Source organism: Trematomus bernacchii, unplaced genomic scaffold, assembly GCF_902827165.1.
Source record: "Trematomus bernacchii unplaced genomic scaffold, fTreBer1.1, whole genome shotgun sequence".
Classification (NCBI taxonomy): domain Eukaryota; kingdom Metazoa; phylum Chordata; class Actinopteri; order Perciformes; family Nototheniidae; genus Trematomus; species Trematomus bernacchii.
In genome coordinates this window covers 23,684,090-23,710,352 of record NW_022987720.1, presented here as the reverse complement: position 1 = coordinate 23,710,352, position 26,263 = coordinate 23,684,090, and the positions used below count along the sequence as shown (strand labels likewise).

Below are 26,263 nucleotides of genomic sequence, written 5' to 3'. Positions count from 1 at the left end.
TTGTCAAATAGGTTTCAGTTCCTTAGTAGTTTATGTCCTCTCAAGGCTCCAAGTTTCTCTGTATCTGTCCTCAAATTGCCACTATTTGAATACTGAAACCTTTAAAGTAAGAGAATAAACAAAACCCAGGTCTTCATCCAGCTGCAGCAAACACAAGTAAACATTTAGACCATCATGCTTTCCTTCATTGCAGCTACAACATAAAAGAATACAAAACATATCGTTCAACCAATTTCTGAATTAGTTTCAAATTGTTACAACTAAAACAATGATTAGAAGTAAAGCTTTGATGTTACTCATATGAGTTATAGTCAAATTCAAGAAAAAAAATAATCAACTGGATCTTTCGTTGAAAAATAATAATTATAGTATTTTAATCAACAGTTCATGTTTGTCAACAATTGCCTTAAATAACTATTTGCTGCTAGTTTAAATGATGTTTAATGCTGTTTGCCTTGAATTTGACTTTTAAAGCAGAATGCAAAGTAGGAGGAGCTAATCGTCAAATGAATTCTCAAAGGGATCAAGTTTACTTCATATTTAAAGAGGGACTCAAGCTTTTGAAAACACAAGAAACTGTGTGAACATGGCTCAGGGAAAGCTAACACTCTTGGTGGTTGCTCTGTTTGTTTGGTCTGTCGCTGAAGGTCAGACCATAACTGAGTCTGAACCAGCAGTCAGGAAACCCGGAGAATCTCACAGACTCTCCTGCACAACATATGGATTCAACTTTGGAGGCTCAGTATGGAACTGGATCAGACAGGCTCCTGGGAAAGGACTGGAGTGGATCGCTTTCATACACACAGCTAGTACTCCTATCTATTACTCTCAGTCGGTCCAGGGTAGATTCACTATCTCCAGAGATGACTCCAGCAGTAAAGTGTATCTGCAGATGAACAGTCTGAAGGCCGAGGACACAGCAGTGTATTACTGTGCCAGAAGAGACACAGTGAGAGACAGTAACAGGAGAGTCGTACACAAACTACTTCCTCTATTCAATACCACCACTTGAACATTAAACAGAGCCTTAACTACATTTATTGCAATGCTCATATTTTGTAAAAGTCGCCCCTTTTTCACTATTAAAATATCTAATGATATAACATAACTAATGATGTAGGTACATTAAAAACTCTTCAAATTCTTCTCATGAGAAAAGGACAAAAATAAAACCATCTTTAGCAAAAACAGAATTAACTCAGGATATTCTGCAACTTCTACAGGTGCACCATAGAGAGTATCCTGACTGGCTGCATCACGGCTGCATCACGGCCTGGTACGGCAGCTGCACCGACCTCAATCGTAAGGCTTTACAGAAGGTGGTGAAAACTGCACAGCACATCACCAGGACGGAGCTGCCATCCATGGAGGACCTTTACTCCAAGCGGCTCAGGAAGAAATCCCTACGGATTATCAAAGACCCCCATCACCCCAGCCACAAACTGTTCTTTCTGTTGCCGTCTGGCAGACGTTACCGCAGCATCCTGGCAAAAACAAAAAGATTCGGAGACAGTTTCTTCCCGCGGGCAGTGAGACTGTTAAAAAATTGAACTGTTGAAACAATTTCATAACATTCATCTGCTACTTAGTAATATATATCTACTATCTAATATATATCATTCCAATAACTTGTATATAGACTCATACTGCACTATTCCACATACTCACTTTATTTTAGAACTATTTTTCTTTTTGTATTACTTTTAATATCTGTATTATTATGTTGCATTGTTGGAGAAGCCTGGGACATAAGATTTTCAACGACATAATTACTCTGTAGCTATGTTAGTTTGACAATAAAGAACCTTGAACCTTGAACCTTGAACTGTCATTAGTAAACCACTCAAATAAAAAGATCACATAAGTGGTTTTGTTTTACATATATTTTAAGGATAATAATAGCAATTTCACTCTATCTATGACACTTATAACACTGATTTGAAAAACATACAGAAAAAATAAATTCACTGCCCTTAATAAAGTATTTAAATATACATTTCAGGTGTGCTGTCCCATTTCACACAACGCAGCTGTTTATCTGATTCAGTATGGTTAAGCTGTGCCCATGTATCTCTAGAAGTACATTAATGAAAGCACACTTTGATTACATTAAACAGTAAAAAACATCTATTAGATTTGCCGATTGAACACAAATCATCATTATATCATAAACATTATCATCAGGAAAGTTTTATCTGTTTGAATTTGAAACATTACTGTCACATAACCACAACCACATGAAGCAAATTCTATATTTAACACTGGAGACAAACAACTGATTCCAGTCAGCTAAATGGCAAACTTTAATCCACCGTAAACACATTGGAGAAGTTGATTAAATAAAAATAATATATTAATAATGTTTCCCTTAAAGAAGCAGCTCTGATCATCTAATCTCTAACCCAAATTAAATCAAATACACCTGAGATTAATGGTTAGTTAGTTAATTTAGTTTATTATCGTATTGGATGTAGGCCTAGGTGTGTCCCTCTGGCAATCAAATCATTATATTTTTTTTTTGTCCCTTTATAAATGGCCTTGCAAAATTATTCTTAAAAAGACACACAAACTTAGTTTTAGGAGGAGTCAATGCAAAACTCAGATATCTCCCCCTCTACTTATGTGACTGCAGAGAGGAGGACAGAGGACAGAGGACACACAGTTTAACATGATGGACTATAGGACAGGACTGCTGCTGCTCACTGTCTGCTGGGCAGGTCAACATCTTTACTGATCTTTATCTAACACAGATTTTAATTGTGTCACCAGCTTATTTCACCAGATGTGTTTTTATCCTCTTGACAGGTGTTGATGGTCAGACTCTGACAGAATCTGAACCAGTGACTAAAAGGCCTGGAGAATCTCACAGATTGACCTGTACAGCCTCTGGATTCACATTAAGTAGCTACTGGATGCACTGGGTCAGACAGGCTCCTGGGAAAGGACTGGAGTGGATCGCTTTGATCCACCCTACTAGCAGTAGCAGCAGCTACTACTCTGAGTCAGTGAAAGGCCGGTTCACCATCTCCAGAGACAACAACAGACAGCAGGTGTATCTGCAGATGAACAGTCTGACGGCTGTAGACTCTGCTGTTTATTACTGTGCTCGAGACACACAGTGACTGAAGCTGGTTGAGCAGCTGTACAAAAACCTACAGTCCTCATCCATACAGTACTTTGTTGATAGAGTACAAGGAGAATTATACTTTGACTAAGTCTTTCCTTGTTGTAGTTTTTATGAAAATGAAAAAAACAGTTGCTACTGAGCCAAGTTACAAAACACAATAATACAAAATAAATGTCTTTAAATAAATAATTTCATCATAAAACAGCCAAGGACAGGAAAAACATGTTCTAAATGTATTTTTCATGCATGGGCAAAAATAAACAGTAAATGTAGAAATGTCAGTCACATTACTCACACAAGTACCAACAGGTGGCAGTAGAGGATAAAAAGACAGGTGACAATAACGGGAATATGACAATGTCTCTAAATGTATACTATGAAAGTCTTGAGGCTTTCCTGCAACAACAATATCCCATTATTAATTTCTTAACAGCAGGTATCAATAATATATTTATGCATGATGTTTCCAGTATGTTGAGGATGGGCACCCAATGTTGTGCAAAGCAGAATAAATGATTACATCTTATTTATATTTAAATAAAAGGAACTGACAAATAACTTGAAATTCAACCTTATAATTTAAGTATGCAAAAAGGAAATCTACATCATATCTATTCAGGGGATGTGCTGTGTTTCTGTTTGAGGAGGAGGAGTCAATGCAAACTCTGACCTCTTCCATCTCTACATATGTGTTGCAGAGTGAAGGACAGACACTAAATCACTGACATACACACTGTAGACTGGACAGAGACAACTGGCTTTCACAATGATCAGACCTGATTATCTGGTGGTTTTTCTCATCCTGTCATTTAACTCTGCAGGTAAGAACAAAACCTGTTTTTCTGACAGAGCTCCTGGTACAAAGACAATATGGCTGCATTACAGAAACTAATGAGCTGTTTACATGTCTGTAGGTACTGAGGGTCAAACACTGACTGAGTCTGAACCAGAGGTTAAAAAGCCTGGAGAGTCCCACAGACTGACCTGCACATATTCAGGGTTTAGTGGTCATATTGATACTGCTTGGATCAGACAGGCTGCTGGAAAAGGAATGGAGTGGATCGCTTATATCAGCAGTGGCAGTAGCTACATCTACTACTCTGAGTCAGTGAAAGGCCGGTTCACCATCTCCAGAGACAACAACAGACAGCAGGTGTATCTGCAGATGAGCAGTCTGACGGCTGTAGACTCTGCTGTTTATTACTGTGCTCGAGAGACACAGTGACACAGGAAGGAGAAACGCTGTACGAAAACTCAACAAGTTCAAATACAAATTCAAAAATTTGTGTTCTGCTTCTCACAATCACAAAAAGGCTTGAGATCATCATCATCAAGACACTGAAATAAATATCGCCTCAATAAAACTGCTTCATCAGATAGCAGCTACCAAAAGTTACATCAGACAATAAATATACTGTTTGTCTGAGGTTTGATTGGAAATGAAAAGATCATTTTCATTTATTGTTTTAAAAAATAAATGTTATTTCATATGTCCCAACACAAATCCAAATGACAACTCTTGACAGGACAGTCCGTCCCTCTTTTCAAGCCTGTCAGTGTCCCTCTCTATGCAAAGTGAACTTCCTCACAGTCTGCTATAAAGACTTGATATCATGCTGTCAGCTGCAGCAGAAGAAGAGAAGCTCCATCAGGTCACCTTCAACACCAACCATGTTCTCTGTAGCTCTGCTGCTGCTGCTGGCTGCTGGATCCTGTGAGTCTCACTGAGGCAGAGACACTGACAGAACGCTCACACTGACTGCTCACTGTTATTAACCTCGCTCACTATTCAACATGTTTCCCTCCACAGGTGTGAAGTGTGAGCAGTTGATACAGCCAGCCTCTGTGACTGTGCAGCCAGGTCAACGTCTGACCATCACCTGTCAGGTCTCTTATTCTGTTAGCAGCTACTACACAGCCTGGATCAGACAGCCTGCAGGGAAAGGACTGGAGTGGATAGGTATCAAATACACTGGAGCTACATTCTATAAAGATTCACTGAAGAGCAAGTTCAGTATCGACTTAGACTCTTCCAGCAACACAGTGACTCTGAACGGACAGAGCATGCAGCCTGGAGACTCTGCTGTGTATTACTGTGCCAGAGACACACTGTGACACACACCATCAGTAGAGCTGTACAAAAACCCCTCAGAGCCTGAACACTTGTAACATGAAGCCACCAGAGGAGGAGCCCTCAGACCAGAAATGATCTCAACACCAGCTCACTGTTACATCATCAGTTTAAACATTTAGAGGTTATACTCACTGATACATTACTGTATGTATTCCCAGAATAAAAATGAATAACTTCTTTAAATTGTTAAACATCAGCCTTTTCAAGTATCCATAATTATATATTTTCAGTAATTGGATTTTGTCCTCTAAATGTAAGTTTCTTTACAACCAATTTCAGCTCTAAGAATATTGTTCACACTATTTATTCACAAATACTAAACAGTACATCTACGAGACAAAACACAACAACAAATTGTTGGATGTCAGAGTTTCTTTCCAAAAACAAATGCATGCATTTCTGTTCTTTATTTGACACAAAACATAATTTTTGATTAAAAATATAAATGTTAAAGACATGAGATGTAGATAAAACCTGTAAAGTGATTTATTTACTAAATTAACTCAAAGCATTTTTTAATGACAATAATGTTTATTTTAATCAATTAAAAGCCATTATTTGTTTGTTTCATCTGACAAATCTGAATTACATAACGATATTCAAATGTTACAAAGTGACTTACAGCACAATAAGAAATATTTACCAATTTAAAATTGTAGAGATAATGTTTTTAACATAAAATACTGTTAAAAGAGGACAATGTTCAATCAGAAAGGAGGAGTCAATGCAAAACTCAGATATCTCCCCCTCTACTTATGTGACTGCAGAGAGGAGGACAGAGGACAGAGGACACACAGTTTAACATGATGGACTATAGGACAGGACTGCTGCTGCTCACTGTCTGCTGGGCAGGTCAACATCTTTACTGATCTTTATCTAACACAGATTCTAATTGTGTCACCAGCTTATTTCACCAGATGTGTTTTTATCCTCTTTACAGGTGTTGATGGTCAGACTCTGACAGAATCTGAACCAGTGACTAAAAGGCCTGGAGAATCTCACAGATTGACCTGTACAGCCTCTGGATTCACATTCAGTAGCTACGGCATGAACTGGGTCAGACAGGCTCCTGGAAAAGGACTGGAGTGGATCGCTTATATAAACACTGGCAGTTCTTCTATCTATTACTCCCAGTCGGTCCAGGGTAGATTCACTATCTCCAGAGATGACTCCAGCAGTAAAGTGTATCTGCAGATGAACAGTCTGAAGGCCGAGGACACAGCAGTGTATTACTGTGCCAGAAGAGACACAGTGAGAGACAGTAACAGGAGAGTCGTACAAAAACTAATTCCTCTATTTACCACCACCCACGAGAGAATTCACTTTATATTGAAATACTGAGTAACTGAATATTGACTTCCTATTTTATCTCATTTGACGCAATTTTTACTTCAGTTGTAACCTAAAGAAATATACCGAATTCTAACAGATAATTTGTATGTTTTGAAGAAAAGTATTTGTGTTTCTTTTGTGCATCCAACAAAATGTATCAGATAATATAAAAATGTCCCATTTCAAACAACGCAGCTGTTTATCTGATTCAGTATGGTTAAACTGTGCCCATGTATCTCTAGAAGTACATTAATGAATGCACACTTTGATAAGATTAATACACATCGTTTTACTTTTCTGATTGTACACCAATCATCATTATATCATAAACATTATCATCAGGGAAGCTTTATCTGTTTGAAGTGAGTATTTTGACCATATCATAATATTTCGTAACTCCAAGCTGTATAAACTTGAATGCGTATTGGATTTAAGCATATATATATATATATATATATATATCTCCGTTATTTAACCAGGTAAAAGTCTCATTGAGATTAAAATCAGGTGATGTCTAATGAGGGAGGGTGTGGCCTATATCACGGTGTGCACAATTATAAGTCAGTTCCTTTGTCTCAATCAAAATGGGTCAAAAAAGAGATTTAACTGACTCTGAAAAGTCAAAACTGTAAAACGTATTTCAGAGGGATGCAGCACTCTTGAGATTGCTCAGATATTTGGGCGTGATCACATAACCTTCAAACGTTTGGTGCAAATAGTTAACAGGGTCAGAAGAAAGTGGTACAGGAAAAGTCTGCATCTTTCAAGAACACCATTATTTTTATTTGTTTTATTATTCTCTCTTTAACAGATGAAAATAAAAAAGTGAGACGGGAGCATTTTAGTTTTTTTATTTAGTTGCATAATAAGTTTGCACACTAATAGTTGCTCAATAATTGTACACACATATGTTATCCTATAAAAGGCAAAACCTCATTTTTACTTTCTTAAATATCCAGATTTGAGGTTTATTAACATGTGTGATGCACAGAGAGCACTGTAGTTGTTCAATAATAAATGAATCCTCAAAAGTACAACTTGCCTAATACGTGTGCACACAGTGTAGGTGGGTCTCTCTGCCATCATCCAACACATGCACCAACACATATTTGTTTCTACATGGAGAGTGATTGCTGTACATTTAAACATTTATTCTCCAAATTTCATCAAACGTTAAGGACTACCCCTCAATCTGTAAAGCAAGGAGGGTTTCCTCATACTTTACATGAAGTCTACTTTTTGGCGCTTTATCAATGGCCTTGCAAAAGGACACACAGTTAAAGGAGGAGTCAATGCAAAACTCAGATATCTCCCCCTCTACTTATGTGACTGCAGAGAGGAGGACAGAGGACAGAGGACACACAGTTTAACATGATGGACTATAGGACAGGACTGCTGCTGCTCACTGTCTGCTGGGCAGGTCAACATCTTTACTGATCTTTATCTAACACAGATTTTAATTGTGTCAACAGCTTATTTCACCAGATGTGTTTTTATCCTCTTGACAGGTGTTGATGGTCAGACTCTGACAGAATCTGAACCAGTGACTAAAAGGCCTGGAGAATCTCACAGATTGACCTGTACAGCCTCTGGATTCACATTCAGTAGCCACTGGATGCACTGGGTCAGACAGGCTCCTGGAAAAGGACTGGAGTGGATCGCTAGCAGCAGCTGGCACTACTCTGAGTCAGTGAAAGGCCGGTTCAACACCTCCAGAGACAACAACAGACAGCAGGTGTATCTGCAGATGAACAGTCTGAAGGCAGAGGACACAGCAGTGTATTACTGTGCCAGAGAGACACAGTGAGAGACAGAAACAGGAGAGTCGTACACAAACTACTTCCTCTATTTACCACCACCCATGAGAGCATTCACTTTATATTGAAATACTGAGTAACTGAATATTGACATCCTATTTCATCTAATTTACGCAATGTTTAATTCAGTTGTAACCTAAAGAAATATAGTGAATTCAAACAGAAAAATATGTATTTCTGTGTCTTTTGTGCCTCCAACAAAATGTATCACAGATAATATAAAAAAGTCCCATTTCAAACAACGCAGCTGTTTATCTGATTCAGTATGGTTAAACTGTGCCCATGTATCTCTAGAAGTACATTAATGAATGCACAATTTGATAACATAAAACATTAAAAAACAACTATTTGATTTGCCGATGGAACAAAAATCATCATTATATCATAAACATTATCATCAGGAAAGTTTTATCTGTTTGAATTTGAAACATTACTGTAACATAACCACAACCACATGAAGCAAATTCTATATTTAACACTGGAGTCAAACAGCTGATTCCAGTCAGCTAAATGCCAAACTTTAATCCACCGTAAACACATTGGAGAAGTTGATTAAATACAAATAATATATTAATAATGTTTCCCTTAAAGAAGCAGCTCTGATCATCTAATCCCTAACCCAAATTAAATCAAATACACCTGAGATTAATGGTTAATTATATAATTTAGTTTATTATATTATTGGATGTACAGTAGGCCTAGGTGTGTCCCTCTGGCAATCAAAATCATTATACTTTACATGAAGTCTATTTTTTGTCGCTTTAAAAATGGGCTTCCATAATTATTCTTAAAAAGACACACAAACTTAGTTATAGGAGGAGTCAATGCAAAACTCAGATATCTCCCCCTCTACTTATGTGACTGCAGAGAGGAGGACAGAGGACAGAGGACACACAGTTTAACATGATGGACTATAGGACAGGACTGCTGCTGCTCACTGTCTGCTGGGCAGGTCAACATCTTTACTGATCTTTATCTAACACAGATTTTAATTGTGTCACCAGCTTATTCCACCAGATGTGTTTTTATCCTCTTGACAGGTGTTGATGGTCAGACTCTGACAGAATCTGATTCAGTGACTAAAAGGCCTGGAGAATCTCACAGATTGACCTGTACAGGCTCTGGATTCACATTCAGTAGCCACTGGATGGCCTGGGTCAGACAGGCTCCTGGAAAAGGACTGGAGTGGGTTGCTACTATGCACCCTACTAGCAGTGCCCACATTTACTACTCTGAGTCAGTGAAAGGCCGGTTCACCATCTCCAGAGACAACAGCAGACAGCAGGTGTATCTGCAGATGAGCAGTCTGACGGCTGTAGACTCTGCTGTTTATTACTGTGCTCGACACACAGTGACTGAAGCTGGTTGAGCAGCTGTACAAAAACCTACAGTCCTCATCCATACTTAGTTGATAGAGTACAAGGATAATTATACTTTGACTAAATCTTTCCTTGCTGTAGTTTTTATGAAAATGAAAAAACAGTTGCTACTGAGCCAAGTTACAAAACACAATAATAAAAAATAAATGTCTTTAAAAAAAGTAATTTCCTCATAAAACAGAAAAAACATCTTCTAAATGTATTTTTCATGTATGGGCAAAAAGAAACATTAAATATAGAAATGTCAGTCACATTACTCACATACAATAAACAATACATGAACACATTTCAGCCACATAATGCATATATGTGAGTAAAATCATGTAGCAGCTGCTCTCATAAACGGAACTTGAGTTCCCCTCTCCTCTGTCAGTAAAAGGAAACACTCAGATCTGCTGCTCTCACTGATCTTAACTCACACTCAGACCCTGGACTGAACTACAGGTTTATACTCTCACCCTTTGAGAGGTTGCTTCATTATAACACAAAAAGGAGCTGGATCAGCAGTCACTGCAGATTCATGAGTTCATTTAGTTCTCCCTCAAAGATATTTCAGTATCTCAGGCATTTCTTCCTGTGTGTCTTGTTTGATAACGAATGGTATAAAACAGCAAAACAGTTTAGGCAGATTGTTCTTGTTATCAGAATTTAATATTATCAACATTTTAAACTGTTAATTATTCATCTCAATATTCTTCATTTTCAGCACTAAGAGGAGGAGCCAATGCAAATATTAATCTCTTCCATCTTTATTTATCTCACAGCAAACTGAAGAGGAGAGCTCAAACCACTGCAGCACACACAACACATTTCCACTATGACTTTAGCTACATGTTTAATGTTTCTGATGCTTTCATGGATTTCTGGTGAGTACATACTCCTGCACTCTTCTTTTTCTTAGCTTTATGTTTGGGTCTGTTGTGATCAAGCTGCTTTTCTCTCCAGGTGTTTGCAGTCAGACTCTGACTGAGTCTGAAGCGGTGGTAAAGCTCCCTGGACAACACACTCTCACTCCCTAAGCGTCCAGAAGCGACGCTTGGTCAGGGTCCCGTGGCGTCCAGTTGTGACGCGCCGAGGCTCCTTCAGCTTCATAAATGGACGCAAAGAGCTTTCAACTGATTGCAATGTATTCCCATCGGCGTCGGCATTTGACGCTTGGGGAAGCACGGCATTCGTTTGTGTCGGAGGCTGTTAAAGGCAATGTGAGCGTCCATTCCCATTGGATAACGGAGAATTGTACACCCGGAAGTAAGTATTCTCCTTACTGTCGATTGATTTGACAGTGATATCTCCACTACTCATCAACTCAAAAACACCAGATTATCCTTGTTAATTAAACGACATTGATAGGTTTTAGTGTGTGTACAATGCTTTTGTCACGTTTTCCCCTTCAATTCTGAGAAACAAGTAGTTTTCTATGAGTTTTGGATGGCCGAAGACATTACATTACCCACAATCCTCTGTAGCAACCATAGACTGTATAAAAAAATTGTTTTTACAGTAAAAACCTGGCAGCTTTGTTGCCAGAATAATGATGTAAAAAATACGGTAAACTGTAAACAACTTTACAGAACAACGTGTATATTTTACAGTTTAAAACTGTTGTAATTTACATTTTAAATCTGTCATTTCAACAGCCCTTTTCTGCTGAATTAGCATGATCACGTTGCTATTAAACTGATTATTTCAGTAAGATTTACATGCAGTTGCTGTCTATTGCACATTGAATCCCATTCAATTTTACAGAAAAATACCAAACAAATAACACTGTTTAACTGTAAAAGCATCAGTGTAATGCTGTAATTTAACTGAATTTTCCCGCAAATTGTAATCAAAAGTTGTGTATAATTTAGTGTATTTTGCCGTAGTAATGACGAGTTTTACGGTGAAAGCAACATCTAAATACTGCAATTTAAATGTTCTGTAAAATGTATTTATTACAATTAAAATGCAGAAAAAACTGTTCTATGAATATCAATCTCAAATATATATATATATATATATATATATATATATAGTATAAAACCGCCTGTAAGGATTATTGATATATAAAAATGTTTTTCCTATACATTAGTCAGATTGAAAGATTTCATTTAAACTACACTGCCTTCGTATATATATGTTTGACTATTACCAGAAATGTGAAGAATGTAATCCAGGGTACACAGATTAAGCACTTAAAATTTAAAATGCAAAACTAGATAAACCTCAAGAGCCACTGTATTAAAAGTTGAACAAATTCCAACAAGAACTTGCCTTTCCAAGAATTTATTTTATATATATATATATATATAATAGCAGTGATCAAAAACATCTGTCATTTCTCAACATACATATTGGTAAAACATACAAACTAAGGCTGCACAATAACAGCTCACATTGTCCAGGAAATTCAAGCTGAACAAAGTTGAGAGGTTACTTGCATCACATCAAATGATTTATAGGAAATAATGTTTTAAAATATTCACCTTCAGTAGCCATTGGATGCACTGGGTCAGACAGGCTCCTGGGAAAGGACTGGAGTGGATCGCTTTAATCTACACTGATGGTAGCAACCAGTTCTACTCTGAGTCAGTGAAAGGCCGGTTCACCATCTCCAGAGACAACACCAGACAGCAGGTGTATCTGCAGATGAACAGTCTGACGGCTGTAGACTCTGCTGTTTATTACTGTGCTCGATACACAGTGACTGAAGCTGGTTGAGCAGCTGTACAAAAACCTACAGTCCTCATCCATACAGTACTTTGTTGATAGAGTACAAGGAGAGTTATACATTGACTAAATCAATCGTTGTTGTAGTTTTTATGAAAATGAAAAAAACAGTTGCTACTGAGCCAAGTTACAAAACACAATAATAATTAAAAAAAAGTCTTTAAAAAAATGATTTCCTCATAAAACAGCCAAGGACAGAAAAAACATCTTCTAAATGTATTTTTTATGTATGGGCAAAAAGAAACATTAAATGTAGAAATGTCAGTCACATTACTCACTCAAGCACCAACAGGTGGCAGTAGAGGATAAAAAGACAGATGACAATAACGGGAATATGACAATGTCTCTAAACGTATACTATGAAAGTCTTGAGGCTTTCCTGCAACAATAATATCCCATTATGAATTTCTTAACAGCAGGTATCAATAATATATTTATGCATGATGTTTCCAGTATGTGGAGGATGGGCAACCAATGTTGTGCAAAGCAGAATAAATGATTACATCTTATTTATAAAAGGAACTGACAAATAACTTGAAATTCAACCTTTTAATTTAAGGATATATATACATTCAATCATAGTATGCAAAAAGGAAATCTACATCATATTTATTCAGGGGATGTGCTGTGTTTCTGTTTGAGGAGGAGGAGTCAATGCAAACTCTGACCTCTTCCATCTCTACATATGTGTTGCAGAGTGAAGGACAGACACTAAATCACTGACATACACACTGTAGACTGGACAGAGACAACTGGCTTTCACAATGATCAGACCTGATTATCTGGTGGTTTTTCTCATCCTGTCATTTAACTCTGCAGGTAAGAACAAAACCTGTTTTTCTGACAGAGCTCCTGGTACAAAGACAATATGGCTGCATTACAGAAACTAATGAGCTGTTTACATGTCTGTAGGTACTGAGGGTCAAACACTGACTGAGTCTGAACCAGAGGTTAAAAAGCCTGGAGAGTCCCACAGACTGACCTGCACATATTCAGGGTTTAGTAGTAATTAGAATTACTGGAATGCTTGGATCAGACAGGCTGCTGGAAAAGGACTGGAGTGGGTTGCTACTATCAGTGATAGCAGTAGCTACATCTACTACTCTGAGTCAGTGAAAGGCCGCTTCACCATCTCCAGAGACAACAACAGACAGCAGGTGTATCTGCAGATGAGCAGTCTGACGGCTGTAGACTCTGCTGTTTATTACTGTGCTCGATACACACAGTGATACAGGAAGGAGAAATGCTGTACAAAAACTCAACAAGTCAAAAGAAAGTCAAAACTTTGTGTTCTGGTAATCACAGTAAAAAAAACCTTGAGCTCAACATCATCAAAACACTGAAGGAAATATCGCCTCAATAAAACTGCTTCCATCAGATAGCAGCTACCAAAAGTTACATCAGACAATAGATATACTATTTGTCTGAGTTTTGATTAGAAATAAAAAGATAATTTTCATTTATTGTTTTAAAAAATAAATGTTACATCATATGTCCAAACACAAATCCAAATGACAACTCTCGACAGGACAGTCCGTCCCTCTTTTATAGCCTGTCAGTGTCCCTCTCTATGCAAAGTGAACTTCCTCACAGTCTGCTATAAAGACTTGATATCATGCTGTCAGCTGCAGCAGAAGAAGAGAAGCTCCATCAGGTCACCTTCAACACCAACCATGTTCTCTGTAGCTCTGCTGCTGCTGCTGGCTGCTGGATCCTGTGAGTCTCACTGAGGCAGAGACACTGACAGAACGCTCACACTGACTGCTCACTGTTATTAACCTCGCTCACTATTCAACATGTTTCCCTCCACAGGTGTGAAGTGTGAGCAGTTGATACAGCCAGCCTCTGTGACTGTGCAGCCAGGTCAACGTCTGACCATCACCTGTCAGGTCTCTTATTCTGTTAGCAGCTACTACACAGCCTGGATCAGACAGCCTGCAGGGAAAGGACTGGAGTGGATAGGAATGGCAGCTGCTGGATCCACCACACACTTTAAAGATTCACTGAAGAGCAAGTTCAGTATCGACTTAGACTCTTCCAGCAAAACAGTGACTCTGAACGGACAGAGCGTGCAGCCTGGAGACTCTGCTGTGTATTACTGTGCCAGACACACTGTGACACACACCATCAGTAGAGCTGTACAAAAACCCCTCAGAGCCTGAACACTTGTAACATGAAGCCACCAGAGGAGGAGCCGTCAGACCAGAAATGATCTCAACACCAGCTCACTGTTACATCATCAGTTTAAACATTTAGAGGTTATAGTCACTGATACATTACTGTATGTATTCCCAGAATTAAAAAAATGAATAACACTTCTTTAAATTGTTAAACATCAGCCTTTTCAAGTATCCATAATTATATAATTTCAGTAATTTAATTTCTTGCTCTAAATTTAACTTTCTTTACAACCAATTTCAGCTCTAAGAATATTGTTAACACTATTTATTCACAAATACTAAACAGTACATCTACGAGCCAAAACACAACAAAACATTGTTGGATGTCAGAGTTTCTTTCCAAAAACAAATGCATGCATTTCTGTTCTTTATTTGACGCAAATGTAATTTTTGATTACAAATATAAATGTTAAAGACATGAGATGTAGATAAAACCTGTAAAGTGATTTATTTACTAAATTAACTCAAAGCATTTTTTAATGACAATAATGTTAATATCTTTATTTTAATCAACAGTAAATAAGATCCATTATTTGTTTGTTTCATCTGACAAATCTGAATTAAATAACAATAATAAAATGTTACAAAGTGACTTACAGCCCAATAAGAAATGTTTACCAATTTAAAATGTAAGAGATAATGTTTATAACATAAAATACTGTTAAAAGAGGACAATGTTCAATCAGAAAGGAGGAGTCAATGCAAAACTCAGATGTCTCCCCCTCTACTTATGTGACTGCAGAGAGGAGGACAGAGGACAGAGGACACACAGTTTAACATGATGGACTATAGGACAGGACTGCTGCTGCTCACTGTCTGCTGGGCAGGTCAACATCTTTACTGATCTTTATCTAACACAGATTTTAATTGTGTCAACAGTTTATTTCACCAGATGTGTTTTTATCCTCTTGACAGGTGTTGATGGTCAGACTCTGACAGAATCTGATCCAGTGACTAAAAGGCCTGGAGAATCTCACAGATTGACCTGTACAGCCTCTGGATTCACATTCAGTAGCTACTGGATGGCCTGGGTCAGACAGGCTCCTGGAAAAGGACTGGAGTGGATCGCTATTATCAGCAGTGGCAGTGGTACCACCAAGTACTACTCTGAGTCAGTGAAAGGCCGGTTCACCATCTCCAGAGACAACAGCAGACAGCAGCTGTATCTGCAGATGAGCAGTCTGACGGCTGTAGACTCTGCTGTTTATTACTGTGCTCGACACACAGTGACTGAAGCTGGTTGAGCAGCTGTACAAAAACCTACAGTCTTCATCCATACTTTGTTGATAGAGTACAAGGAGAGTTATACGTTGACTAAATCATTCGTTGTTGTCGTTTTTATGAAAATGAAAAAAACCGTCACAACAAGTTACAAAACACAATAATAAAAAGAAATATGTATTTAAAATAATAATTTCCTCATAAAACAGCCAAGGACAGAAATAACATCTTCTAAATGTATGTTTCACGTATGGGCAAAAATAAACACTAAATGTAGACCTTTCTGTCACATGACTCACATTCAGTTGGAAGTGAAGCAGCCTCATGTGTTAATCTCACGTCTGAAAGAAGTTCATGATGAACATAAGGAAGAATGGCTGTTTGTTCTTGTGATTGTGCATTGTGATATACGCTGGATAAATAAATCATTCTGCAATAAGACAAACTTTCACTTTCTGGGAGAAAATCTTTGTCTTCCTGACTGACATGTTGCTGTTTTAGCAGTAATCCCCCTCACTGAGGTGACCTATCATTTTCAAATGAAAGTAGGAGACTGACAGTGCAGCTTGTTTTGTATACATTAAATCACCCACCACACTATAGTCTCTCAGAAATGCACATACCAACAAGTAGAAAAGACTAAACAACATCTTATTATTGGGTCTGTTATGGACCTTCTCTCATATTTCAGCACTCCTCCTTCTCTCACAAATTAAGTATTTATGTATCATCACTGCAACCCCCCCAAAAAATGCAAATCCCAACACACTGATGGATAATCCCCACCCATTCTGCGAGCACAATATATATCCTTCATACAGCCTCTGTTGTTGCAGACTCGGACAAGTTCCCACCATGACATTGGTACAAAGCGTGGTCCTCCTGGCTCTGGTTTCAGGTGAGTGAAGTCGGTCCAGCAGAGGGGGAGAAGAGCTGCTGGTTCCCCTTCATCTAAACTCTGTATCTCTTTCAGCGGCTCAGGGCCAGTCCCTCACCTCCTCAGAGCCGGTGGTCAGCAGAGCAGGAGAACCAGTCTCTATGTCCTGTAAGGTGGAAGGACTTCCTCTGGCTTGGCTGCACTGGATCAGGCAGAAACCAGGGAAAGGACTAGAGTGGATCGGACGCATTGATAGTGGAACTGGCACCATATTTGCCCAAAGACTGCAAGGCCAGTTTTCCATCACCAAAGACACTTCCAAAAATCTTGTGTACTTGGAGGTGAAGAGTCTGACACAAGAAGACTCTGCAGTTTATTACTGTGCACGAGAGCCACAGTGACACACTAGACCAGTGGTTCTCAACTGGTGGGTCGCGACCCAAAAGTGGGTCGCGGACCCGTTTCAAGTGGGTCGCGGATGTGTGAGTGAAGAAAAAAAAGTTGAAAAAAAAATTGCAATTTTTTTTTTTTTTTTTTGGGAAAAAATGCAAACTTTTATTTTGAAGGACCGATTTTCTAACGCTGTGCATAGAGTGGCGAAGTCCCTCCCCTTCCGGTTGAGCCCCATGGGACCTTATTTCGGAAAAGTTATGCATTGAAGTCAATGGAGAGAGAAAGATTATCTTTCGATCCCGTTTGAATTGTGCCACGAATTACACATATGATGTTTGTCAATTTAAAAGATAATTTTGCAAGTCAAAAAAATTAAAATGTGTCGTAAAACTGTGAAGTAACACATTTGTTTGTGTGAAAGGCTCAATGAACTACATCTCTGGTCAACCACACACGTCACCAAGATGGCCGTCACTACTGTCTTGTCAACAAACGATTGACTATCACCACAATGAAACACGTCCTGAAGAATGTCATGCAAAGCCTGCCTTCCTTTGATTCTCTCTGAACTGCCTGGTCGTTTTAATGTTTAATGTCAACCATTTGTGCAGATAGCATGAAGTAGAAAAGATCGCCGATGCTAACGTTAGCGTTAGCATTTCTCCCCCGGAATTAAATGGTGTATTATAGAATGATCACACCGGTGACAGTACTATTCAAAGGGTTCACGAAATATGACTACTACTCTTACTGTTTAACATTTTGGGTTACTTAATGTTACTTCATGTTAAGGCTAATAAAAATGACAAGGCTGTAATGCTAACTAACGTGCTAGCTACTAGCTAGGTAGCTAACTTGATCAAGCCACTCCTGGTCGTTTCATCAGACGGGAAGCAAAAGAACGAGCAAGACCCATTGCTGGTATAATAACAACCTGGTACTAAGCACACAGGCATCTTGTTAAAGTTATCTTATCTTAGCCAGCGCCATATAGATAGATTATATCTATATTGCGCTGATCTTAGGTATCTGAATGGTGGAGGTAAACAATTGTGACATCACTTACGCGACTCTGGGATTTGTAGTCTTTCTAGTTACGTATTTTTCATAGTCTTATATTTCAACAGTTTTACGACAAACTGTGACTTTTTTGACATGGAAATGATTTTTTAAGATTGACAAACATCATATGTGTAATTCATGGCACAATTCAAACGGGATCGAAAGATAAGTTTTCTCTCCCCATTGACTTCAATGCATAACTTTTCCGGAATAAGGTCCCATACCCCGGAAGTAAGTGGGAGGGACTTCGCCACTCTATTCAGTAGGCGTTGGACTGGAAGTACCGGAGACCATAAATGGTTTTGAAAACTTCTGTCACGTAGTGATCATCTTCTCAATAAAACATCTCTGCTGATGTTTTTTCGAGTCTTCTGGCCAATCAGAATCAAGATTGTTGGCGGAAGTCCCCACGGAGAATAACTGAGGTAGAACTATTCTTTATACATCTATGGGTACAACTTCAGATAAAAATGAACACATAATGAAATATGACCCCCGGTTTGATGATTGACAGGTCACAGAACAATGGGAGCTATCTACCCTTACCCACAATTTAAAGTAAATCACACAGACTATCTCCTCTTCTCGCAGCAAGATGTCAGAACTAAGTGAAAAACAAACAATGGCATAAAATATTATTAATATGTCCGGTAGTAATAGATTTATTTATTTTCTTCTCAGAGTGTACCAGAATGCGTAGTTTATGTTAGTATTTCTAAAAATCTCCTGGGGGAGAATCCCCCCAGACCCCCCTGCTGGGGTTGGGTTTTCAGCATGTGTGCCTTTTTATATAGTTCAGCTTTGATTCCATCATCTCATTAAACCTTGTTTAAAAGCATACTTTAGTTCTGTGAAGGGATATATGCACTGTACTTCACTTTTATTAATATTGTATTCTGAAAAGCGTATATATTACAGCACGATTTTTTGTTGAATAGATTTGAGTGCTTCAAAATGTTGGGTCGCGATGTATTGACCAAGTAAAAAGTGGGTCCCGAGGCCTAACCAGTTGAGAACCACTGCACTAGACTACCACGCTGTACAACAACTGAACAACACTGATCCCTGTATGAAAACCACTGAAGCATGTCAGGGCTGTGGAAACACAATTCCCATTGGATGATCGCCAGCTGATAATTAAATGTATTTCATTTAGAAAAACATGTGTGTTATTGCGTTGAGACGGGTTGTCATGACTCACAGAATACCTGCATTTTTTTTTAAAGGATAACCTTATATAACATAAGTTTGAATCCAGTGAATACTGTGGTTTAAATACAGAATTATGTTTTTACTGAAATAACATCTACTCATTTTGACAGTTTTAGGAATTGTTTTTACAATAAATCAAATAATGGCAACACAATCTTTGCTAAATCAACTATGGTGACTCTTCTACATCCTTAGAGATTTTTTCTGCAGCCTGAGGACACTGTTGGGTTTTACTGTGTAAGTGTAAGAAGTACAAGGATACGAACCACCAACAAAGCCAACAAATACTCAATAACCAAGTTACTCAACCACTCTTTTTATGGGACCATGGGTCATTTTTTGGCATGGATAAAATACTTCAAAACAAAAAGGGAGCATGACTCTGAGTTTAAAGTCAGATGTCAAATAGAAGGATAAGTGAATATCATTTAAAAATGACGAATAATTGAGTCAATTAGATCAAACTACAACAGAGTCCCTGCATGAGCCCCTCCCTCCCCATGCTATCCTGATGCAAATCTCCAGTGTGTGCAGAGTACTTCTGTCTGACTGCTCTGTACATTGTGTGGAGCATCAGAGGTCACATCTCCAGTCTCAGGATGATCAACTCTCTCTCTCTTCTGCTGGTTGCTCTCTCTCTGCCCTGTGAGCTCTCCTGCTTCTTGATGTTTTATCTTTTATCAGACAACATCCACTGATGGTCAGTCAGTGATACCAGAACATTTTCAAAATATCTCACTATCTTCTTTGGTTCTCTTTCTCCTTTTTGTATCAGGTTGTACAGGTCAGAGTATGGAGTCTATTCCTCCCTCTTCAGTAGTGAAGAGGCCTGGGGAGACTCTCAGTCTCTCCTGCAGGGGATCTGGCTTCACATTTAGTTGCTGTGTTATGAGCTGGGTCAGACAACCTGCTGGAAAACCTCTGGAATGGATAGGGAGCGGCTTCTCTTCGGCTAGTAGCAACAAATATGCCAGCAGCGTGGAGGGACGTGTAGAAATCAGTAGAGATGATAGCAACAGCATGGTGCATCTGAGGCTGTCCAACTTGAAGCCAGAGGACTCTGCTGTGTATTACTGTGCTAGAGACACACACTGGTTAAAGGAAGCCCAGAGGCTTTACAAAAACCTCTAACTATTTATTATCACTAGTACCAACAGGTGGCAGTAAATGATAAAAAGTCAGTTGACAATAAGGAGAAAAAGACAGCTTTTCTAAACACACTATGAAAGCAACGGCTGATGTGGAATTTCACTTCCCCTTTTTTAGATATACATTTTACTTCAGGTATTCTTGCAACAATATTGTCCCATTATTTTATTTTTAACAGAAAGTATCGAGAATGGATTTATGCATGATGTATCCAGTATGTGGGTTAGGGTTTTGCTGAGCAGAATAAATGATTACATCTTATTTAAGTTTAAATAAAAGATAGTGATAAGTAACTTAAAATGTATCCTTATAATTGTCTAACCACAAGTCCAAAAGACAACTCGAGACAGGACAGTCCGTCCCTCTTTTATAGCCTGTCAGTGTCCCTCTCTATGCAAAGTGAACTTCCTCACAGTCTGCTATAAAGACTTGATATCATGCTGTCAGCTGCAGCAGAAGAAGAGAAGCTCCATCAGGTCACCTTCAACACCAACCATGTTCTCTGTAGCTCTGCTGCTGCTGCTGGCTGCTGGATCCTGTGAGTCTCACTGAGGCAGAGACACTGACAGAACGATCACACTGACTGCTCACTGTTATTAACCTCGCTCACTATTCAACATGTTTCCCTCCACAGGTGTGAAGTGTGAGCAGTTGATACAGCCAGCCTCTGTGACTGTGCAGCCAGGTCAACGTCTGACCATCACCTGTCAGGTCTCTTATTCTCTTGGCTACTACACAGCCTGGATCAGACAGCCTGCAGGGAAAGGACTGGAGTGGATAGGAATGAGACAAGGTTCAACTACATACTATAAAGATTCACTGAAGAGCAAGTTCAGTATCGACTTAGACTCTTCCAGCAACACAGTGACTCTGAACGGACAGAGCGTGCAGCCTGGAGACTCTGCTGTGTATTACTGTGCCAGACACACTGTGACACACACCATCAGTAGAGCTGTACAAAAACCCCTCAGAGCCTGAACACTTGTAACATGAAGCCACCAGAGGAGGAGCCCTCAGACCAGAAATGATCTCAACACCAGCTCACTGTTACATCATCAGGTTAAACATTTAGAGGTTATAATCACTGATACATTACTGTAGGTATTCCCAGAATAAAACATGAATAACTTCTTTAAATTATTAAACATCAGCCTTTTCAAGTATCCATAATTATATATTTTCAGTAATTGAATGTTTTGCTCTAAATTTAAGTTACTTTGCAACCAATTTTGGCTCAAAGAATATTGTTCACACTATTTATTCACAAATACTAAACAGTACATCTACGAGCCAAAACACAACAAAACATAGTTGGATGTCACAGTTTTTTCCAAAAACAAATGCAAGCATTTCTGATCTTTATTTGACACAAAACGTCATTTTTGATTAAAAATATAAATGTTAAAGACATGAGATGTAGATAAAACCTGTAAAGTGATTTATTTACTAAATTAACTCAAAGTATTTGTTAATGACAATAATGTTTATTTTAATCAATTAAAAGCCATTATTTGTTTGTTTCATCTGACAAATCTGAATTACATAGCAATATTAAAATGTTTCAAAGTGACTTACAGCACAATAAGAAATGTTTACCAATTTAAAATGTAAGAGATAATGTTTATAACATAAAATACTGTTAAAAGAGGACAATGTTCAATCAGAAAGGAGGAGTCAATGCAAAACTCAGATATCTCCCCCTCTACTTATGTGACTGCAGAGAGGAGGACAGAGGACAGAGGACACATAGTTTAACATGATGGACTATAGGACAGGACTGCTGCTGCTCACTGTCTGCTGGGCAGGTCAACATCTTTACTGATCTTTATCTAACAAAGATTTTAATTGTGTCACCAGCTTATTTCACCAGATGTGTTTTTATCCTCTTGACAGGTGTTGATGGTCAGACTCTGACAGAATCTGAACCAGTGACTAAAAGGCCTGGAGAATCTCACAGATTGACCTGTACTACTTCTGGATTTGCATTAAGTAGCTACTGGATGGCCTGGGTCAGACAGGCTCCTGGGAAAGGACTGGAGTGGATCGCTTATAACGACAATGGCGGTACCACCAAGTACTACTCTGAGTCAGTGAAAGGCCGGTTCACCATCTCCAGAGACAACAGCAGACAGCAGCTGTATCTGCAGATGAGCAGTCTGACGGCTGTAGACTCTGCTGTTTATTACTGTGCTCGACACACAGTGACTGAAGCTGGTTGAGCAGCTGTACAAAAACCTACAGACCTCATCCATACTTTGGTGATAGAGTACAAGGAGAAATTATACTTTCACTAAATCTTTCCTTGTTGTAGTTTTTATGAAAATGAAAAACAAAATTGCTACTGAGCCAAGTTACAAAACACAATAATAAAAAATAAATGTCTTTAAAATAATAATTTCCTCATAAAACAGCCAAGGACAGAAATAACATCTTCTAAATGTATTTTTCACGTATGGGCAAAACGAAACACTAAATGTAGACCTTTCTGTCACATTACTCACATTCAGTTGGAAGTGAAGCAGCCTCATGTGTTAATCTCACGTCTGAAAGAAATTCATGATAAACAGAAGGAAGAATGGCTGTTTGTTCTTGTGATTGTGCATTGTGATATACGCTGGATAAATAAATCATTCTGCAATAAGACAAACTTTCACTTTCTGGGAGAAAATCTTTGTCTTCCTGACTGACATGTTGCTGTTTTAGCAGTGCAGTTTGTTTTGTATAAATTAAATCACCCAACACACTGTTAGTCTCTCAGAAAAGCACATACCAACACTCAAAATAAATAGAAAGACTAAACAACATCTTATTATTTGGTCTGTTATGGACCTTCTCTCAGAGTTGAGCACATACTTTATGTATCAACACTGCAACTCCCCCCAAAAAATGCAAATCCCAACACACTGATGGATAATCCCCACCCATTCTGCGAGCACAATATATATCCTTCACACAGCCTCTGTTGTTGCAGACTCGGACAAGTTCCCACCATGACATTGGTACAAAGCGTGGTCCTCCTGGCTCTGGTTTCAGGTGAGTGAAGTCGGTCCAGCAGAGGAGGAGAAGAGCTGCTGGTTCCCCGTCATCTAAACTCTGTGTCTCTTTCTGCGGCTCAGGGCCAGTCCCTCACCTCCTCAGAGCCGGTGGTCAGCAGAGCAGGAGAACCAGTCTCTCTGTCCTGTAAGGTGGAAGGACTTCCTCTGGCTTGGCTGCACTGGATCAGGCAGAAACCAGGGAAAGGACTTGAATGGATCGGACGCATTGATAGTGGAACTGGCACCATATTTGCCCAAAGACTGCAAGGCCAGTTTTCCATCACCAAAGACACTTCCAAAAATCTTGTGTACTTAGAGGTGGAGAGTCTGACACAAGAAGACTATGCAGTTTATTACTGTGCACGAGAGCCAGAGTGACACACTAGACTACCACGCTGTACAACAACTGAACATCACTGATCCCTGTATGAAAACCACTGAAGCATGTCAGGCAACCCTGTCTCCTAGAAATTACGTTCCCACAAAACTAAACTGCATTCTCAAATACGTTTCGCAAGAAACGTATTTCCTTCCACGTTACGTTTGTTACACAGGAAATATTGGTGAGTATTTTTTCCAGAGTAATTACTATTTTGCTCCGAAATAGTGATATTTAATCATTTTGGAGTGTATTTATTACTCATAGCTTCTAGAGTGCGATCAAAAATGCAGAGTCAATTCTATTGGAGTTAAACCATGACCACGCTGTAACGGAGGTGATCTCTGGGGCCATAGATCTCGGTCTCCGTTACGGATTATATAGCTTCATTATTGGCGAAGTATATTCATTTGTTCCACGCTAAAACATTGCACAGGAAGCATGTGATTATGCATATATTTGTCACAATCTGTCTATGTTTTAGTTTGTCTGTCTCTGTTTCCTGTTTTAGTTTGAAAAGTGTTCCCCCTCCCGTCTTGTCTGTTGCTGGTGATTGCGTTCACCTGGTGCCCTGTGTTTCTCCTCCCTCCTCACCTGTGTCTTGTTGGTTTGATTAGTCCTGTGTGTATGTAGGTTCTGTTTTCCTGTTAGTGTGTGTGTGTGAGGTCCTGGTGGCTGGTGACTGTGTTCACGTGAGACAGTCATATTGAGGCTGTGTGTGTATCCTGTACCACAAAGAGGAATAAATGCCCACACCGGGTTGTATTTGAACTCTCTGCCTCTGCCTCCTTGCTTGGTTGGGCCGCTCAATGGTCAGCTTCACACACGCCCACTCATGTTCCTTAAGCACTTTGGTTTATTGACCTTTTTTATTGTAAAGATCATTATGGTTCATTTATTCTATTGGGAGTAAAATTACCTTCTAGTTGGAGTGAAATGACGTTCGATTGAGAGTAAAATTACCTTCTAATATGAGTAAAATGGCAGTAGAGTTGTTTTTAATATACACTACATTGTAGTGCCGAGAGAAGGGAGACGGAGGCGGTGCATCGAAGGTGCAAATCTCTCTTTATTGGGGAGCAGAAATCGACGTGCTGTCGGGTTGCAGGAAAGAGGAGAAGAGAAAGTGAAAGAGGAGGACACACAGTAGGTACCCCGGAGGTACCGTCAACATATGTGTCCGGGCGGAAACAATACCCCCAACCTGTAGTTCCCGGATTGAATTATGTAACCCCAGTGTATGAATCAGTGATCACTACAACATAGAGTAAATAACCATTAAGCAGAGTCAAATCTAAGCACATAAGAGTAAAATTAACTCTAAAAATACAACTCTGAACAAAGAGTACATTTTACTCTATATAGGTTGGGACCAAATGTTATATTTTTAGAGTAAAATTTTCTTCAATTTGAGTCAATTTTACTCAGAGAAATTTACTGTGTATGAACATATCTTAAATACGTTTATTTTCTACATATCTTCTAGAAACCTATTTTCTCTCACATGACGTTTGTTATGAACGTATCTTAAATACGTTTGCTTTCTACCTATATTTGCCATTTCTTTTCTAGCTTATAATAATGATAATAGTCATTTATTAATATCATTTTAGAGCAAACTTATTTTCGCGCTGGCTGGCGGCTGACTTTTCAGTTGACCAAATCCGTTATTATGCTGGTTAATGGTTAATAATCACAATATTGTTTGTAGTCGTTTCATACAGCATTCTCAATTACGTTTAACAAGAAACGTCTTTTGTCCCACGTTACGTTTGTTCTGAACATATCTTAAATACGTTTGCTTTCTACCTATCTTTGACATTTCTTTTCTAGCTTATAATAATGATAATAGTCATTTATTAATATCATTTTAGAGCACACATTTGAAATCGACGATCGGGCTTGATATCCTATGGTTAAATTAAAATCAGTAGGCGAGGCTGTAATTTCGCCAGCTGCGAGGCAGAGTTTTAACATGCCAAAAAGCTGCTGTGTCATTTATTGCACCTCAAACACCTCAAACTTCCTCTAAGGACAGCAGAAGAGCTCTGTGGCTTCAGGCTTGATCGCCGTTCAAATGACAGCGTTGGTTTCCCCAAAAGTGGGTGGGGCTGTGACGTAGATTTTACTCTCATCTATTATTCAAAACCATTCTATTTAATCCAAACGTAAATTACATGCCAGTGTTTTATCTTTTTATTAAGCGATTTGTTTATGTTGTTTAACTCATAGATATATATAAACATATGTTTTT

At 38.7% G+C, this 26,263-nt stretch overlaps 1 pseudogene and 11 gene segments (V, D, J or C); all 12 read left to right on the top strand.

The window, feature by feature from the left end:
* Nucleotides 1-586: 586 nt before the first annotated feature.
* Nucleotides 587-1,012, top strand: LOC117492107. The segment is given in 1 exon segment: nt 587-1,012. A coding segment is annotated over 1 exon segment (426 nt).
* Nucleotides 1,013-2,636: 1,624 nt separating this feature from the next.
* LOC117492977 lies at nt 2,637-3,137 on the top strand. The segment is given in 2 exon segments: nt 2,637-2,717; nt 2,806-3,137. Coding segments are annotated over 2 exon segments (366 nt in total).
* Nucleotides 3,138-3,768: 631 nt separating this feature from the next.
* LOC117492106 lies at nt 3,769-6,662 on the top strand. The segment is given in 4 exon segments: nt 3,769-3,948; nt 4,042-4,292; nt 6,456-6,512; nt 6,657-6,662. Coding segments are annotated over 4 exon segments (369 nt in total).
* On the top strand, nt 4,723-5,257 carry LOC117492999. The segment is given in 2 exon segments: nt 4,723-4,841; nt 4,938-5,257. Coding segments are annotated over 2 exon segments (348 nt in total).
* Nucleotides 6,663-7,938: 1,276 nt separating the features above from the next.
* LOC117493001 lies at nt 7,939-8,408 on the top strand. The segment is given in 2 exon segments: nt 7,939-8,013; nt 8,102-8,408. Coding segments are annotated over 2 exon segments (348 nt in total).
* Nucleotides 8,409-9,283: 875 nt separating this feature from the next.
* Nucleotides 9,284-9,794, top strand: LOC117492970. The segment is given in 2 exon segments: nt 9,284-9,362; nt 9,451-9,794. Coding segments are annotated over 2 exon segments (378 nt in total).
* A 4,285-nt stretch (nt 9,795-14,079) lies between these two features.
* Nucleotides 14,080-14,681, top strand: LOC117492954 (annotated as a pseudogene).
* A 752-nt stretch (nt 14,682-15,433) lies between these two features.
* Nucleotides 15,434-15,935, top strand: LOC117492971. The segment is given in 2 exon segments: nt 15,434-15,508; nt 15,597-15,935. Coding segments are annotated over 2 exon segments (378 nt in total).
* Nucleotides 15,936-16,719: 784 nt separating this feature from the next.
* On the top strand, nt 16,720-17,180 carry LOC117492105. The segment is given in 2 exon segments: nt 16,720-16,800; nt 16,876-17,180. Coding segments are annotated over 2 exon segments (348 nt in total).
* A 3,834-nt stretch (nt 17,181-21,014) lies between these two features.
* Nucleotides 21,015-21,588, top strand: LOC117492967. The segment is given in 2 exon segments: nt 21,015-21,133; nt 21,230-21,588. Coding segments are annotated over 2 exon segments (387 nt in total).
* A 763-nt stretch (nt 21,589-22,351) lies between these two features.
* On the top strand, nt 22,352-22,824 carry LOC117492972. The segment is given in 2 exon segments: nt 22,352-22,400; nt 22,489-22,824. Coding segments are annotated over 2 exon segments (375 nt in total).
* A 734-nt stretch (nt 22,825-23,558) lies between these two features.
* On the top strand, nt 23,559-24,008 carry LOC117492103. The segment is given in 2 exon segments: nt 23,559-23,628; nt 23,704-24,008. Coding segments are annotated over 2 exon segments (348 nt in total).
* The last annotated feature ends 2,255 nt before the right edge of the window (nt 24,009-26,263 follow it).